Source organism: Saccoglossus kowalevskii, chromosome 20, assembly GCF_978046115.1.
Source record: "Saccoglossus kowalevskii chromosome 20, keSacKowa6.1, whole genome shotgun sequence".
NCBI classification, from domain to species: Eukaryota; Metazoa; Hemichordata; class Enteropneusta; family Harrimaniidae; genus Saccoglossus; species Saccoglossus kowalevskii.
In genome coordinates, this window is record NC_140660.1 from 10,759,122 (window position 1) to 10,775,630 (window position 16,509).

At 34.4% G+C, this 16,509-nt stretch overlaps 1 protein-coding gene across 1 annotated transcript; it reads right to left on the reverse strand.

Moving 5' to 3' along the window:
• Positions 1–560: 560 nt before the first annotated feature.
• On the reverse strand, positions 561–8,194 carry LOC102806756 (arylsulfatase J-like). The gene is made up of 10 exons (XM_085494364.1): positions 8,111–8,194; positions 5,293–5,398; positions 4,906–4,976; positions 3,600–3,703; positions 2,484–2,602; positions 1,681–1,763; positions 1,467–1,568; positions 1,135–1,195; positions 798–904; positions 561–701 (listed from the first exon to the last, which is right to left on the reverse strand). Exons 1-10 carry the CDS (start codon positions 8,192–8,194, stop codon positions 561–563), a joined length of 978 nt encoding a protein of 325 aa, XP_085350490.1.
• Positions 8,195–16,509: the final 8,315 nt, after the last annotated feature.

A 16,509-nucleotide genomic window follows, 5' to 3' on the forward strand; every position in this document is an offset into this window, starting at 1 on the left:
TATCAAAGTAAATCAAATACAAATTCTAGAAGTCTGTGAATCTTCATAAGTGGTGCAATAACATAGCAGTAAGACCAGCCTGGGCATTTCATTTTTAAAAAAAAACATGCCGTTCATACAAGTTACGAGATTGTAGAATATCAAGCGAAATCGAAATAAATAATATGTAACATACATAACATCTTAACATTGAATAGTGTAATGGGAATAACATACCCAATCGTAAATCGTCAAAGTAAAATTCGTATGAAAACAAACAGGTTCATCAACATAAATAAAACTAAAATACATCACAACACATGATCAAGTCAGTTCGAAAATAAAACAGGGGTATACAATTAAATGGTAACGTTAGGCTTTTTGAGAGGATTGGCCACATGATACTTGACATCCGTCTTACGCCACGTTTATACCGTCTTATACACGTCTTATACCGTAATATAATGAACTATGCAAGAAATCGAATTACATTATCAAATCATGTGTGAATATTATATACTAAAATTCCTAGCTTCCTTATTGAACACTATATCTCGTGTACTAATATATAATAAACCTACTTACTCATTGTTTACGGATTCAGGATTTTTCAACATACTACCATGGGCAAATCCGGGTACTTTGACCCCGCCTTCCCACATGGTAGCTTTGTTTCCTCTGTACGGATAGTTAGATCCAGCAAAAAAGTCATCACCGCCATTCTAAGAAGAACAATACCACATCAAATTAAACCTTGCAAACATATTGCCAGTTTGTTATGTTCAAATACTGAAATGTAAAATGACACCCATACTTACATCACTGAGGAACACGAATATTGTGTCATCCCACATACCCTTATCTTTTAAATCATTCCTAAAATATGACAGGGAATTAAATAATTCTCTTGTACACACTTCCCACTCTGAAATTTGAATTGAGAACAATACATCATTTATCATACACAAGACCACGTTAACACATAGGTGTGACGTCACACTGTGATGATAAGCGTTTCATAAATTCCATATGAGGACATGTATGTGATTTGTTACCGAAATACTTTAATATTTCACATGTTGGCATACGTTCAAACAGATATGGAGAATCTACTTCATTATGTTATTGTGATTAGATATTGCTAACACAACTTGCCTGCAAATGTACGCCGATCTATATCATCTACTTCCACGGTGTTTTCAAACCTTTTTGGCGCCTGTGAGAAAAACTCTGATTTAAATATTTGTTCATATTATTCTGCACGATTCATACTTGGGGAGTCATTCAAGTCAAAACATTTCAGTTTAAATCGACATGTAACCCAACACATTGTTTAGTCATTTGGTGTGCAATGAATTGCGTATTCCAACATTGACTCTGATGTTTTGGTAATAACTTTATATTAATGTGTATTGCGAGTTCAATTTATGTAGTGGTCACATGTGATGAGCCAATGTAAGAATCAATTGATACTTATCCATACTCACCTGTAGAGGGAAGTGTGGCGCCATAAACAGAACATAGAGAAACAATGGAGATTCCGGGTTATGATTTTTCACAATCCGTTCTGCTCTTTCTGAAAATAACAACTGTAGTCAAATAGAAATGAAATGGTTATACGATTGTAAACATTGTTATTTAGAAATCAAAGGAATCTGCCACCTAAGTTTACGTGATTATCAAATAACATTTCCTGCATACCGTGTTATGTGTTCCGTTTTGGTGTGTAACCACTCCGGTATTATCTCTCATATCAATACCCGTACCTACTGGTGGGCCTCGAACTGTAATAAACAGACAGTGATTACAAACTTGAATCCACATCAAACGGTTGCACACAATGATTTGACATCTGTCAACTATAAACACAACGTCTAACCTATTTGAATGAGATGCAAGGAATAAAAACGTATGTTATTCCGCAAGTCCTAAAATGAGGCTTGACAATTGTGTGTATTTATTTCATCATGTGGCATAAGTTCGCCAGCACACCTGAGAAAGATCATTGAATTGAACAAAAAAGTAGAATGCATGTTGCATTTCAAAATATGTTCTTCCTATTGTAAAAGTATATTAGTACGCTCTCAGGTATACTGACCTACTGTAATGCCAGGCAGAGAAGCAAGTAAATTAGAAGATATAACTGATATGGCTGTTTTCATATTAGTTCCATCCAGATGTGTGTCACTGCTGCCAGATGGCAGTCGCTACTGGTACGCCATGAAAACATTGGACTCGCGTCTGTGTGTCTTTGTAGTCACTTTAAGTGCGCTTATCAAACACAGTTTTTGAACAGATTGGAGTAGTTATTGAGGCGAATGCTTAGCCTAATTACTAGTTAGTGTATTTTATAAGTTCCGTAAACACCTCTATACAGCTAGAAGCGATACGATTATCTTGCTGGGCCAGTTATTTTTTACCACAATAAGACAATTTACATTCTAAGTAACTTTCAGTACTGCAAATAGCTTGAGCTACGATAGTATGACTCAATTTTCACATACATGGAAAAGTTAAAACGTGCGATTCAAAATCTGATGTAGCTCCTTGGTAGCATCCGTAATGCGAATCAAATCCACGCCACATTGGTGTCATTGACCAACTGCAGTCCCCGAGATGCCATCTGTAAATAAATAAATAAATAAATAAATAAATAAATAAATAAATAAATAAATAAATAAATAAATAAATAAATAAATAAATAAATAAATAAATAAATAAATAAATAAATAAATAAATAAATAAATAAATAAATAAATAAATAAATAAATAAATAAATAAATAAATAAATAAATAAATAAATAAATAAATAAATAAATAAATAAATAAATAAATAAATAAATAAATAAATAAATAAATAAATAAATAAATAAATAAATAAATAAATAAATAAATAAATAAATAAATAAATAAATAAATAAATAAATAAATAAATAAATAAATAAATAAATAAATAAATAAATAAATAAATAAATAAATAAATAAATAAATAAATAAATAAATAAATAAATAAATAAATAAATAAATAAATAAATAAATAAATAAATAAATAAATAAATAAATAAATAAATAAATAAATAAATAAATAAATAAATAAATAAATAAATAAATAAATAAATAAATAAATAAATAAATAAATAACATTATCAATCATATGACATTCATTCAGCACAAGGGCATAATATTCATGTCTGTAAATGTTGCAATCTAGTATGTTATTCCCATATAGTCGTGCTACAGAACGAGGTCCCTGAGTCCCCCAACCCGCTCCTAACTTGAACCCTGGATCTCCTGTCTCAGTGTAATTGTATATACCTTTCCGAATAACTATAAGTGAACAGTGGAATATATACAATTTAAATGACAATAAACACTGAAGAACAGGATCGGTATTACAGTTATAAATGAGGAGCCCTCATAAACCCTTGCCACAATGATTTTACCTTTCAATGTCAGCTGTTGTATTTCAAGCGTAAACATTGTTACAGAGAATGTACCTTGACAATATGGAGTGGTATTATGCAGTATCACTATTCGAATAATTGTAATGCATTTATGTGCGATGTATATAATGTTTGGTGAAATATATACATACTCAACAATAATCATCTCTCACTTACTTTCCAACTATATGATTCATGTATCCTTGCTCTTTCAGTTTATCTGCCAGTGTTGAATAGTTAAGAGGCAAATAGTAGGGTTGCATTGGTAGAATCACAAGATGCTAAAAACAGAACAAATATGATATGTAACACGCTGATAACGTTTTAGGTTAACGTTGTCTTTGTAACTGATACATCGGTGCAACAACATTTCAAGCATCTGCATGACTTTTCTACCGGTATGACGATAGGAAAAAACAATGTTTTAAAATTACATTCATTGAGATACTGATTCATAATTTAATATGTGTATTATGATTGCGTTTGATTTTTTATAATATTTTGAAATACAGTTCTGCAGCTTATAATTCCTTTTTTTAGAAAGAATCTGGACACATAGTAAATCCACCACATTATTCAGTACTAATTATCACTATTAAGGTGCAATACTTACATTTCTCTAAAAGTGTGAGTATTAAGCACGAAACGCAAATGTCAGTGCGGTACATGTTCACTATATTCATCCAATTGTTCGCTCGATTGGAATTTTATATACAGTTAGGGAAGCTTATTTTTGATTAGAACATATCACTGGCGTACCTGTATACCTTTGCTGGATATCTGCCAGTCATTAAAGCAACACGTGACTTGTAAACATGACAATTATGATTGTGGTGTATAACATTTGCTCAATGTTATTAGGTGTACGCCATATACAATAATTAACGCAAACATACATTGATTTATTTATGACTATTTAAACTACAAACTTTTCGATATTGGGGTTTGTGGTTTCATTGTTTTAATATGTGGGGCACTATTTTATTTATATTATCATTTTCTAATAAATATTGCATTATGATTGAGGCCCTCTTTATCCTTCGTTTCCTGAAGTAGAGGACGCTATTACGAAAGTAATAGTTAATGATTGGCCTGTCAATAAATATTTAAATGAAGTCTATTTACAGCTTTCTGGTGTATTGTACAGCATCTAAATAGTCCTATAACTTGTTTTGAAGGCCACGTACTGTGCGATCGGGACAGCCACTCTATACTGCTTTGGACTCTGATCTGTGCCATTGTGGTCGAACAATTGTGGTTTTATTGTTCATGGGTTTGAATATGCAAATTTATTTATGATATCTATGTTCACCTTTGTACGAGATGCACGATAATAACAGTATTTAAAACTCAGAAATTATGGTCACTATTACAGTGAATAAATTTTTTGATTAAAACACACACACACGATGTTGCAATTGTAAGAACATGTATATACTTACGGTGTACAAATTGGCTGTGAATACATGTTCTTGAAAATAACGCCCTCATTAGCAAGATTATTCAAATTTGGAGTAGGAATGAAATCATTATGCCAACCAACATCGTTCCAGGCTTTAATAAATAATATGACGTAGTGAAATTAAATGAATTATCCATTATCACCTTATTCGATCATATATTGATTTTTTGATTCAAACCTTGATTTTAATATATTTTGATAATTAAACAATTTAAAAAAAACTCGTAGAAACACTTTTCTGTTCAATATTCTCATATAACTGCTGATGAAATCTTTTTAAAGCGTGAAGTGAAATTTGCTTTAATTGAGATACTGTTACACAAAAGCAACACATAATCATAGTTAAGGTGTGTTATGAGTTACAAGAAATAGAACACGTACAATAGGCAACTATTCATTTACACGTACCTGCATCATCGATCAGTATTAATACAATATGAGGTTTCTTTCCTTTGATATTACACGAATTATCATCATCATCATCATCATCATCATCATGTGCCACATCTGCCGTCTGTTAATAGGGAATTTTCTTAGATGTCACCGACACCGACCATCATGTTTTCACATCATCTAGCACATAATTAAATATTACACGAAATAAACGGAATTTAAACTGATGGCGGATGTGCTAATACACGTTTAATGAACGACGAATGCCTTCAGTTAAGTTCAGTGTACCAGGCTTTACACACTAATGAATAGGTGAATTTCCGTTCAACTACGAAATCTCGCTAGTTGCGTGAAAGACGCAGATCTGTGAGAGAGCACCAGGAGAGAGATAAGAGAGCAGTCATATGTAAGGTTGAATAGTTGAAAAATGAACGTGAGGCTGGAAAATTGAAAAATTAACGTGAGGAAAGAGAACGTGGGGAAAAGGACAGAGAACATGAAGCAAAACAGAGAGAGGGAGCGAACGAAACTGAAGAGAAAGAGTAAGTAAGACAGCTTAACCTGAAATGTTGAGGTTGTCTGCAGAAACTAATGGACAACATGAAGGTGTAGAACACTTGGCTCATTTCATTGTTGGTTCTAAGGGTAAAAAACTACCATTGTTTGATGAGAAGTGGGGTGAGATAGACGCATTGATTTTAAGGTTTGAGCAGACTTAGCTGATAAGTTTAGAGATACACGTAAACAGACATATAGTAAATATCAGAGATCTGGCCAGTTTCAGCGTGGCAGTCGAAATATTCAGTCCTAGAACATACATCAGAAAGGTAGAGGACAAACATCAGATAGGTAGAGGACAAGAATTGTATTGTCTCCCTCAATTTATAATTTCAAAAGATGAGTTGTAAAAAGTAGGATTGCTATATTGCGTGTGCCACGTATTACATTGCATCAGAAAAGCTGCACGTGCATAATGCGGACGTACATGGCTCACATTCACGTATGAAGCGAAGACTTACAGAATTTCACGGTTCTATACTACGAATTTCCACTTGCAAATTCATACCGCTATATCAAATGGTGGAATATTTCAGTTGTTTTATCCACTGTAAACAAGGACGGCAACATGGCAGCCAAATATGTCGTATGCTGACAAAACTAGCTTTTAGTTATACCCCACAAGGATAATGCAATAATAATCGTATTCACGTGTATAGTAAAGATGTAAAATAAGTACGCGTTAAATGTGCATTACAGTTGACCACTTTTCTATAATATCTAAGAATTTATACGATCGTGTGAACTACACAACTTAACTATTATTTTACCAACAAAAAATCGTCACCATGAAATCACACACAACGAAGAAAACAAGATGGGGTGTTGTATTAAACTTTATATGATATTTTGTTACATACACATTTTTACTAACATTTGCCGCACAGTTGGTTACAGTGTAACAGTGTATTTGAACAAATAATTGTGAATGAGTTATAATAGAAATGTGCAACCTATATCCAAAATATAGACAGTACAGGAAGGCAATTCTACGTAAGGAATATATACAAAGCGCTTCTTGGTAACAAGCATAATTTGTAACACATATAGCATAATTTGGTAAGTGGCATGACATACCTTGATACTGTTGTGTGTGTGTTTTCTACCAATGATTAACACAAATGATTGGCAAACACAAAGTACAGAGAATAATATAGAGATATATAAAACCACATGTTGCATATGTTTCAATGTATATACATGCCATTGTCTGATTAGCATAAATTAACATATGATTCAAAAGCTTTGTTGTGTAAAATTAAGATTCCTCCAGCTTTTTTACACTTGAATCTGGTTATGCACAACATATTTTTAACCAGATACATCTTATTCGTAGAGGTGGTTGATACACGAGGTGTCATTTACTGTATTGCCCATCAAACTCGACTTCAGAATACTGCTGGCAAATGACGTCATTCATATAATTCAGCTCTACAGACAAGCATGCATATCGTAATACCATATTATTTGTTATTTAAAAAACCCTGTTTTAATAGCAAATGTTTTTACATTATAATGTGAAACCAAACTAATTGGTGGTATGTTTTACCAGACAGAAATAATTCTTAGTTAGGTATGTGACATTCAAATGACATCTACACAGTGGCACAGTACTATGGATGACCTTTGTACGTGTTGTAGCTGTTTTAAAAATATTCTTATGCAAGTAGTTTGTGCAACTGCTAGATTAAAAAAAATAAACATTAATTAATCCACACGCCAATCATTTTGCTTGTCGACGACTTGCAAATTCTACTTGCTCAATTAGACCTTCTATTACTAGTATTACAATTATTGTTTTTCCCTGATGCTGCATTTGTCTTAATGTGGTCAGAAGCATTTTCATCCTACCATATTAGGAAATGCGAATTGCAAAAAGGAATGATTGCGCGCGTAAGCGTACCCTAATAATGAAAAACATGGCTGCCCCTAGGAACGGACCGGATTCAACACGAAAAAAAGGCACAGTTCTATAAGCCACCGACACACGAATCGGTGACGTCACAAATCTTCAATCGGGGTCGTTTCCTCGGTATAAACAAATTGGTATATACAAATAACAATAAAGATACTTAAGATATTATACATAAGGTGGAACAAATCACATGACAACATAATGATAATAACGGTAATAAATTCTTGATGGACATTTGAACAGAACGATCATAGAGTCAGTTGGGACACGCCAAGGATCACGCACTTTGTTGCAAAATGGCCGTGTGGCTGAAACTGGGTCATGGCGTGACGGATGAGGAAGACATCATTAAACACTCACAAAATCACAATAAAACGTGGAAGTAGTTGCATATTGCGGCGTAGCCAACATGGGAAATGAAAAACCGCACAATACAAACGCCATGGGTTCGAATTCCACTAGATACACACTCACCGGAACCGAAGCAATCGGAAACCAGCAATCGTTTTGGCTTACTCATTCACCTTCTCGGAACATTGAAGTAATTAGCAAAATGATCACCACACAACGACCAACGTCGTGGCATGTTACACAAGCGTACCATCGAGATAAAACAAAATTAGCTTGAAAGGGCAGTGGGTTCAAGTCCCGCTCAGTGCTATGCTGAAAACGTAAATCAAATAAACTGAAATCCGTCAAACCATAACAAGTCAACAAAGAACTTCGCGGAAAAATAATAAACCTCACGAAACTTCACCATGCAAAACTAAATGAATGAAGAAACAATAAAATAACTTACGTATTAAACCGGACGACGCGCAATTTGTTCAATAGTTTCCAGATTGTGACAAGAGATAAACAGAAGAACCAAGTCAACGTATGTTAGGCGTTCTCTATTATATTATGAAAACAATTCAGACACCAGACGAATATCTTCTGTGGTTTTGTGGTATTTATAAGGTGTCTGCGGAATTGTTGATTGAGGGTTCGAAGTCAGCAGTTAACATTTTTTTTAGAAAGTTTCACAATTACATCAAATACCCAATGATACCAGTATATTTATTTCATTATTTTAACAACTTACAATGGTGGAAGTTCATCAACCACAAATTCTTACACCTAATTAAGTATCAATTATTTGTCCACACATTTATTTTTACAATTTGACAACTTGTAATGGTAAAAGTTTTAATTAAACGCGACTTGTTTACAATAAAACAAGTATTAAATATTTGTTGAGACATTTATTTTCTCAATTTAACAACTTGTAATTGTGGGAATTAATCAAACGCGAGTGGTTTACTCCAAAATAAGTATTACATATTTGTTGAGACATTTATTCTCTCAATATAACAACTTGTGATTTTGGGAATTAATCAAACGCGACTTGTCTACACCAAAATAAGTCTCAAATATTTGTCCACACATTTATTGTCACAATTTAACCACTTGTTAATGGGTGAAATTAATTAAACGCGACTTGTCCACACCAAAATAAGTCTCAAATATATGTCCACACATTTATTGTCACAATCAAATAACTTGTTAACAGGTTATGCCATGCATATGATTTACACAAGTAAAAACACAAAATTGGCAATTTGTTTGACAATTGTAACTCAATAATAGAAATATGTTGTATTTCTACAACATATCACAAACACTAATTTGCAATAAAGCTGAATATGACAACAAATTATTCGTTTGCATGACTACCAATATGGCTCAGTGGATTTGTATCTTGTCAGCAATGTGAGAGATTGCTGGTTCGAATCCAGTATGTTTATCACGATTTTTGAATGTTAGTGAGAACAGTGCTCCTGTAAATTGGACTTAAATCCTTTCACTTGGGTGAAGACAATCGTGGTACAGTGGACAAGACAGAGCGCTGGATTGTCGAGTCCTATGAAAAATACACGGCACATTGCTATTCTCCAAATAGATCCCATGGATTGCTAATTCCCCCTTTCTAACTCTTCCCCCCAAAATAATATGTTGCCCCTTTTAGAATGTAATAACCCACTAATTAATGATTATTCATGAGCACAGAAACTGCCACGTCATGAATAAATTAGCATATTTTTAAAAATATTGCACAAAGTGTAGGTACGTCTTCTGTAACTCTGCCCAAAAAAAGTTTGCTGATCCTGTCTAAACATTTTGAATTTCGGCATTTCATCGATGTATTATTGGAAGGAAAAAATGTATAATAATAAGGTTAGACAGTACGCTGTATACAGGACACAGACAGTACGCTGTCACATCGACTTCCGCTGTGCGTCGTCGACACTCCCGTTTAGAAACAACGTGGACTATTTATTTATAATGGATAACTAATAAAAATAAAATCAGCTCGAAAATAGGCTGTGAAAATGTCAAATGTGATTGGTCAAAGGTATTATGCAAACCACTTACATGGCTGGTTTATTATGAGCCACTAGTAACTGTTTACTGGGAGGGGGAATGAGAATATTCTGGTAGTACAGGAAGTAGCTGCAACCGCATGCTAGATGGATGGATTAAAACTACTGACAGCGAGTTAAATATACAATTATGGGAAGAAACAGTGTGCATGGCCGTGTGATAACTGTCATCAAAGTGATTGACAGGTCATACTTACTCTGAAAGGACAATTATAATCTACGGATTGTGGTTGTGATTTACATATCAAAGGATGATTACAGCTCTGGAAGGACAATTGGAATCTGCCAGAAGTATTTGTGATTTACATAACAAAGGATGTTTATAACTCTGGAAGGGCAATTCGAACCTACAAGGTGTGCTTGTGATTTACATAACAAAGGGTGTTTTTAACTCTGGAAGGGAAATTCAAACCTACCAGGTATACTTGTGATTTACATAACAAAGGGTGTTTACGATTTACTTTCTTGCTTATGAGAATGTATGAACGTAATGGTGAGATAGCTGCTGGCAAGGCCACATTCTGATGGGCTGTGGAAACTCTGGAGGTGTGCATGAAACTAAGCCATACATAGTCTACATTTGGGATAGTTGCGGTTCACCATTTCAACTAAGTTCTCTATGCATTCCTCTGCAAGCAAGACTCATGTGTCTCTTAATTGATGTGTTGCAGGAAGCCCATGACTGTAATCAATTTCCACATTGTGAAACTGTGAGTTATTACCTATGCATACTTCTTTTACTCATAATTATCATTGAAAGAATCCCAAGTCCAGTCTGAGTTCTGTGGATGTCCCTCTCAGTAACAATCAGCAGGCTTTACACTGTGACATTTTAGTGTCAGAAATTAGATTGTGATTCTGATTGTGATTCTGATTGGGATTCTGATTGTGATTCTGATTGGGATTCTGATTCATTATTGGTCCAGTATTGTTTCACTATCGATTTTGATATCGATTTGGACTATTGTCAAAAATCCTGTGACAATATTGTTTCATATCTGCTTAAGGTCTAGAGTGTTGTCAGACTAGCTTATACTGCTAGATAAACATTAAATTATCATGATTGTTTTGTTTAATACTACTGGAACTTGAATTACAGTTTTTCAGCACGGATATTGTTGAAGAATGTTAAGTGATATGTAGAAAATTGGGGTATGTGGGCAAGAGCTGACTCAAATTATGATGACAGAGCGTGGGAAGAGGGATGAGAAAGCAGCAATACGTGAGGCTGAATGGTTCGAAATGAACGTGAGACTGAAGGGTTGAAAAACGGAACGTCCGGAAAGGGACAAAATACATACAGAGAGAGATAAAGAGGGCGAACGAGACTGTGAAAAAAAAGAAACATTAAGACAGCATTAACTTGCAGTGTTGAGGTCGCTTGTGTTGAGGTCGAAGCTGATGGTCAAAATAAAGGCATGGAACAGTTGTCTTAGTCCATTGTTAGTTCAAAAGCTACCATTGTTTGGCGTGAAGAAGGATGAGATAGACGCATTTATTTTAAGGTTTGAGCAATTTGGTGCAACTCAGAAATGGCCGCTTCAGAGTTGAGTTATTAATCTTTGTGCATTAATGACAGGCAAAGCTTTATATGTGTTTTGTCATTGGTGGCAGCAGAGTCCATCGATTACAATGTTGTAAAGACAGCTTTGTTGAAGCGTTATGATATAAATGAAGAACGTTGTAGAAAAAGATTTTGAACTACTAAGGCAGACAGTGGAGAGAGCATTTCAAAACTTGCAGCTAGATTAAATGGTTATTTTGACCAATGAGTAGAGCTGTCTGAAGTTGACAAGAGTTTTGAAGAAGCTAAGTACTTAGTGATGAGAGATAAGTTGATGAGTACTTTTAGTAACAAGCTGTCCATTTTCATAGATGAAAAGTCCAAAAAGTCAGTTAAAGAAATGCCTGACTTAGCTGATTATGTTTGATACACGCGTGATACAGGGGGTGAAATCAGAGATCTAGCCTGTGTTAAGGCTGTTATATTTGTGGTGATCCGAATCACTCTGCTTTCAGTTGTCCTAAGTGTTATAAAAGTTCCATGCCTCAGGTTAAGTCAGCTGCTATGTTTGCATATGATCGGAATAATAATAATGATTCACAAGAAGTGCTACTTGTGGAGTTCATGTTGTCACAGATGCAAATATGTTTCCATATTTACAAGGACGAGCTATAGTTGAAATGTGGCCATGTGTAGTTAGTCATGCACCAGCTCATACTGTAAGTGTTATGCCTGTTGTCCAAGGCTTTATTTGCAGTACTTAGATGTTCATCAAGATACTAGGTGTTGTTCAGGTTTAGTACACAGAAAGTTAGTAGAGGATATTCAATTGCCTGGGAAGAGTCGCACCTATGTAATGATAAATGGTACATGTCAGAAAGCCCCAGGAACTCGATTATATATAGGTATCCTTACTATGTTGGCGAGGTCAAGGCACTGTGCATGAGGACCCCTATGTATGATCATATTCATGGTAGTATTAATAGAGCTAGGGTATTTAGACTAGTGTTCCGTTAGGTAATTCTGTTCAGAATGATAGTGTTGATGTTGTACATGTGGTACAGACTAGAGCTCAGAAGTTAGCTGAGAAAAAGCCATTACGTAGACTTATAGTTCTTGAGATTGAGAAATTGCATAGTAAGGTTGATACTAATGGTCGTAGGAAACCTATTAATGTGGATGCAGTGCGAGAGGCACAGTAGTCTGATTCTAAAATGGGGCATGCTAAGAAGTTAGTGAGTACAATCGGGCAAGGTTTTTGATGAACAACGGGCTGATGTATGCTGAGTTTCAATAACTTCATATTGATAAATGACGTCTGTGTTCTAAATTAGTTGTGTAACTGTGCTACCGTGATCTAGCACTTGAGTCAATTATGACAGGCCATTTGGGTGCTAAAAGACTAAAGATAGAGTGTTATTGGCCGGGGATGCAGGATGATTTTATTAGGTGTTGCAGGTCATGTGATATATGTCAGAAAACCACTTGTAAAGACCATGATTCCATTAGGGAATATGCCCTTTTTTGAAATTTAATTACAAATTATAGCTATCGATCTGATTGGTCTGATCAGTTCAGGGACTAAGATAGGTCATAGGTAAATTTTAAAGAAACAAATAACATAAAATAACTTCTGAGGTGATTTTTAATGCATATAGTCAGTATAGTAGCAGATAAGGTGTACCCAAATAGGTTTTAACTGATTTAGAGACACAGTTTGTAACTGACATTATGAAGAAAGTAAGAGTGCGGTCCTTTAAACAATTAGTTAAATTTTATATTACCCATCACGTAATGGTTTGCTTGAGCGGTTTACTGCTACTTTGAAATGTATGTTGAAACGCATGTGCCAAGAACGGCCAAAAGATTGGGATAGGTATCTAGACCCAGGACTGTTTGCATATAGAGCAGCTCCGCGGGAGAGTTTAGAGTTATCACCCTTCGATCTTATTAATGGTAGAATAATTGGGATCCCAATGATGAGTTGTGGACAAAGAAGACCACTACATCAGAGGTTAAAACTACATACTAGTATGTCCTTGATTTGCGTAAATTAGCCCAAGCTGAGTTACCTAAGGCAAAGGTAGAACACAAAATGTACTATGATAGGAAGGCCAGGGATAGGAAGTTGTGACATAGTGTTAGTGTCAGTTCCCACTGACCACAATAAGTTGTTGATGCAATGTGATGTAATTAAGGAGAGAGTGGGTATGAGTGGTAGGGATAACATAATTGATGAGTAAGGCAAGATGGAAATTTATGGTAACTTGGTGAAATCTTGTAAAAGGTTACAGGTGTAATAAATTGTGTATGTGTGCACTGCAGTTGTTGGATATGATACTACTGACAGTGACATTGTACTGTATGATAGTAGGGAATTTGAGTCTGGGCAAATTAAGTGCAAGGAAACAATTTTTGATTGTCATGTAGACCACTAGTTTACGAGAGATTGAATTTCATTGACCTGAAAAATCTTGAATTGGCGAGCATGATATTACATTGGTAACATTTGAACCAGTTAGGTCGAAACAATACACTTTACCATTCGATATGAGAGTTGTCGCAAGGTCAGAGGCTAAGAGCATATTAAAGATGTGTAAGGGTGTAATTGAAAATTCAAATTCACCTTCTCCACCCATTAGTTTGGCAAATAAGAAAAGAAGGGTGTGTTAGATTTTGCATCGATTTTGCAAACTCAACCGCGTTACAGTGTTCGATGCAGAATCAATGCCTTCACCTGAAGACCTATTTTCACGATTAAAAAAATCCTTTTTGTATTCCGTATTATGCGTAATTTGTTGGTAGGTCTTGAAGGTAAAGTTGAGAATTTAATTTAAATGACAGTTTAATTTATTCAACATTATGAGAGGAGCATGTACTGTTAAAAAAGTTTTACCCAGATATATTCCAAGTTGAAAGGTTTTTAGTTGTATAAGTAAGTCGACATCTACCTAGGGCCATTAAGTTGGTCAGACGACTTTGCTAAATTTGGCATTTTTGTATGTATGGATTTGAAGAATACTCGAATACATGAATTGCACATTCCAAAGGAAATGACGTATTTTGACAAAAAAAAAAATGTCTCCTTGCAGAAAACTTTTTGTGCAAATTTTATCGCTCCGGTCAGTTCAGTTAGATAAGGTTATTCTGCTTTGCTAATGCCCGTAGTTGCCTGCTCCATTATCGTAGAACAGTGGTCCACCAAACATATTCATTTTTGCACACTTCAGTAACAGTTTTACGTAATATAACCAACTGAAATTTGAATGAAAGAAATTGATTTTCGGTTTGACACTTTTCAATTTTCAAGTGATTAGAACTCACATTTTACACACTTGCATTCCAATATATCATCTAACTTACAATTATGGGATAATAAAGACTTTTCATTTACTACATTCTGATATTCATTTTTTGTTTTCTTTTCAAACAAAAACTAAAAACAGAGTATTTTGACATGATAATTTTGCATAATTAATGATTACATTTGAATATTTATGACCAAATATAATTTGCTCTATTTCCTGTACCTTTGTTTTCATATGTTTTGAATAAATATGATTTAACTTTAAAATGCTGTGTTTTTCGAAAACATAACAAAAACGGAAAGTCCTTATGATGCTGTTATGTAATATATTCATCCATTGTCTTCAAGAACATATGCTGTCACGTGCAACCATATATTTTAAACACGATTCGCTTTTTATATAACTATACACTTTATTCTAAACAATCGATTAGCACTTCTTTGTTTAATCTTCCTGTCAAGGTAGATAATAACATAGATAAAGGCAAAGACATAGAACGACACTTAACACCACCCAGGTGTCCAATAACCGCCGGAATTAGCCGGGTTTCCTCTCGGGTCCATGCCATCTGGGAACCAGTATGGAGGAGCGCTCGCTCTATACTCATCGAGGCGCTGCTTCATTTCATTGATAATATCTTGTTTGTCAGGATCATTGAATAGATTATTGGTTTCCAATGGATCCTCTAAAAAATATGGAGTCAAATAAAAGTTATATTTACGATTTTGTCGATAAGGATAACCAACAACGGGAAAAGGCCAGTTTATTTTAATTTATTGTTTTGCCATGTGTAAATGTTTTGTCTCAACTGGAATCACGAGATTATTGATTAGTATGCATGTAGAACATCCAACTTGAACAAGTGTTTGTAAAAATCCAAGCAGCAATACCCAACTATAATCCAAACAATCAATGTCAAAAGGCAATATTTACAAATCCGAGAACACACAGGGACACACAAACAAAACAAACAACACACTGTCAAATCGGCGAGAGAGATACATGCACCTCAAGGCACAAACCAAGAGGTGATGTCAGGTGTTTCGAAAAGAGTGATTGCATAGAATTATTTCAAAAGATTACCTTTTATGTTGAACAAGTATCTATTGTTTATATTTTCCGTTACCAATGGTGCATCAGGTACTGGGGCATTTGGATTTTCTGCTGGTGTAAACCACTGATCTGTGTGGACTAATAAAATACACTCTATTGGCTTAAAAGTCACTTTAAAAATACACTGTGTGCGATGTACATTTGAATCCCTAGATTTGACTCTGAAAATCACAATCTCACCAGTTTATTTAGTTTTAATCTAGCAGTAAGTAAGAGTTTATTTGACTGTCATTTGTATTGTTGATTGTTACGGCACAAATATTTCAAATAAATCATTTGTATGATTCATGAAAAAGTACATAGCATAGACACGGACAATATATTATATAATTACCTAATTGATTAATCCGTCCCCCCGCAATTGTTGCCGTAATACCTTCCATGTATTTATAGTCTCCCATTCTGAAAGTA

What these genes read in the sequence shown, in the direction of transcription:
- LOC102806756 (XM_085494364.1), bottom strand. Translation starts at nt 8,194, where the DNA reads ATGGCGTTTGTATTGTGCGGTTTTTCATTTCCCATGTTGGCTACGCCG. An exon ending in ATAATCTTGCTAATGAGGGC is followed by an intron (nt 3,704 to 4,905) that starts GTTATTTTCAAG and finishes TTCTGTTTTTAG; the next exon opens with CATCTTGTGATTCTACCAAT. An exon ending in GCACGTTTTAACTTTTCCAT is followed by an intron (nt 1,764 to 2,483) that starts GTATGTGAAAAT and finishes TGTTTATTACAG; the next exon opens with TTCGAGGCCCACCAGTAGGT.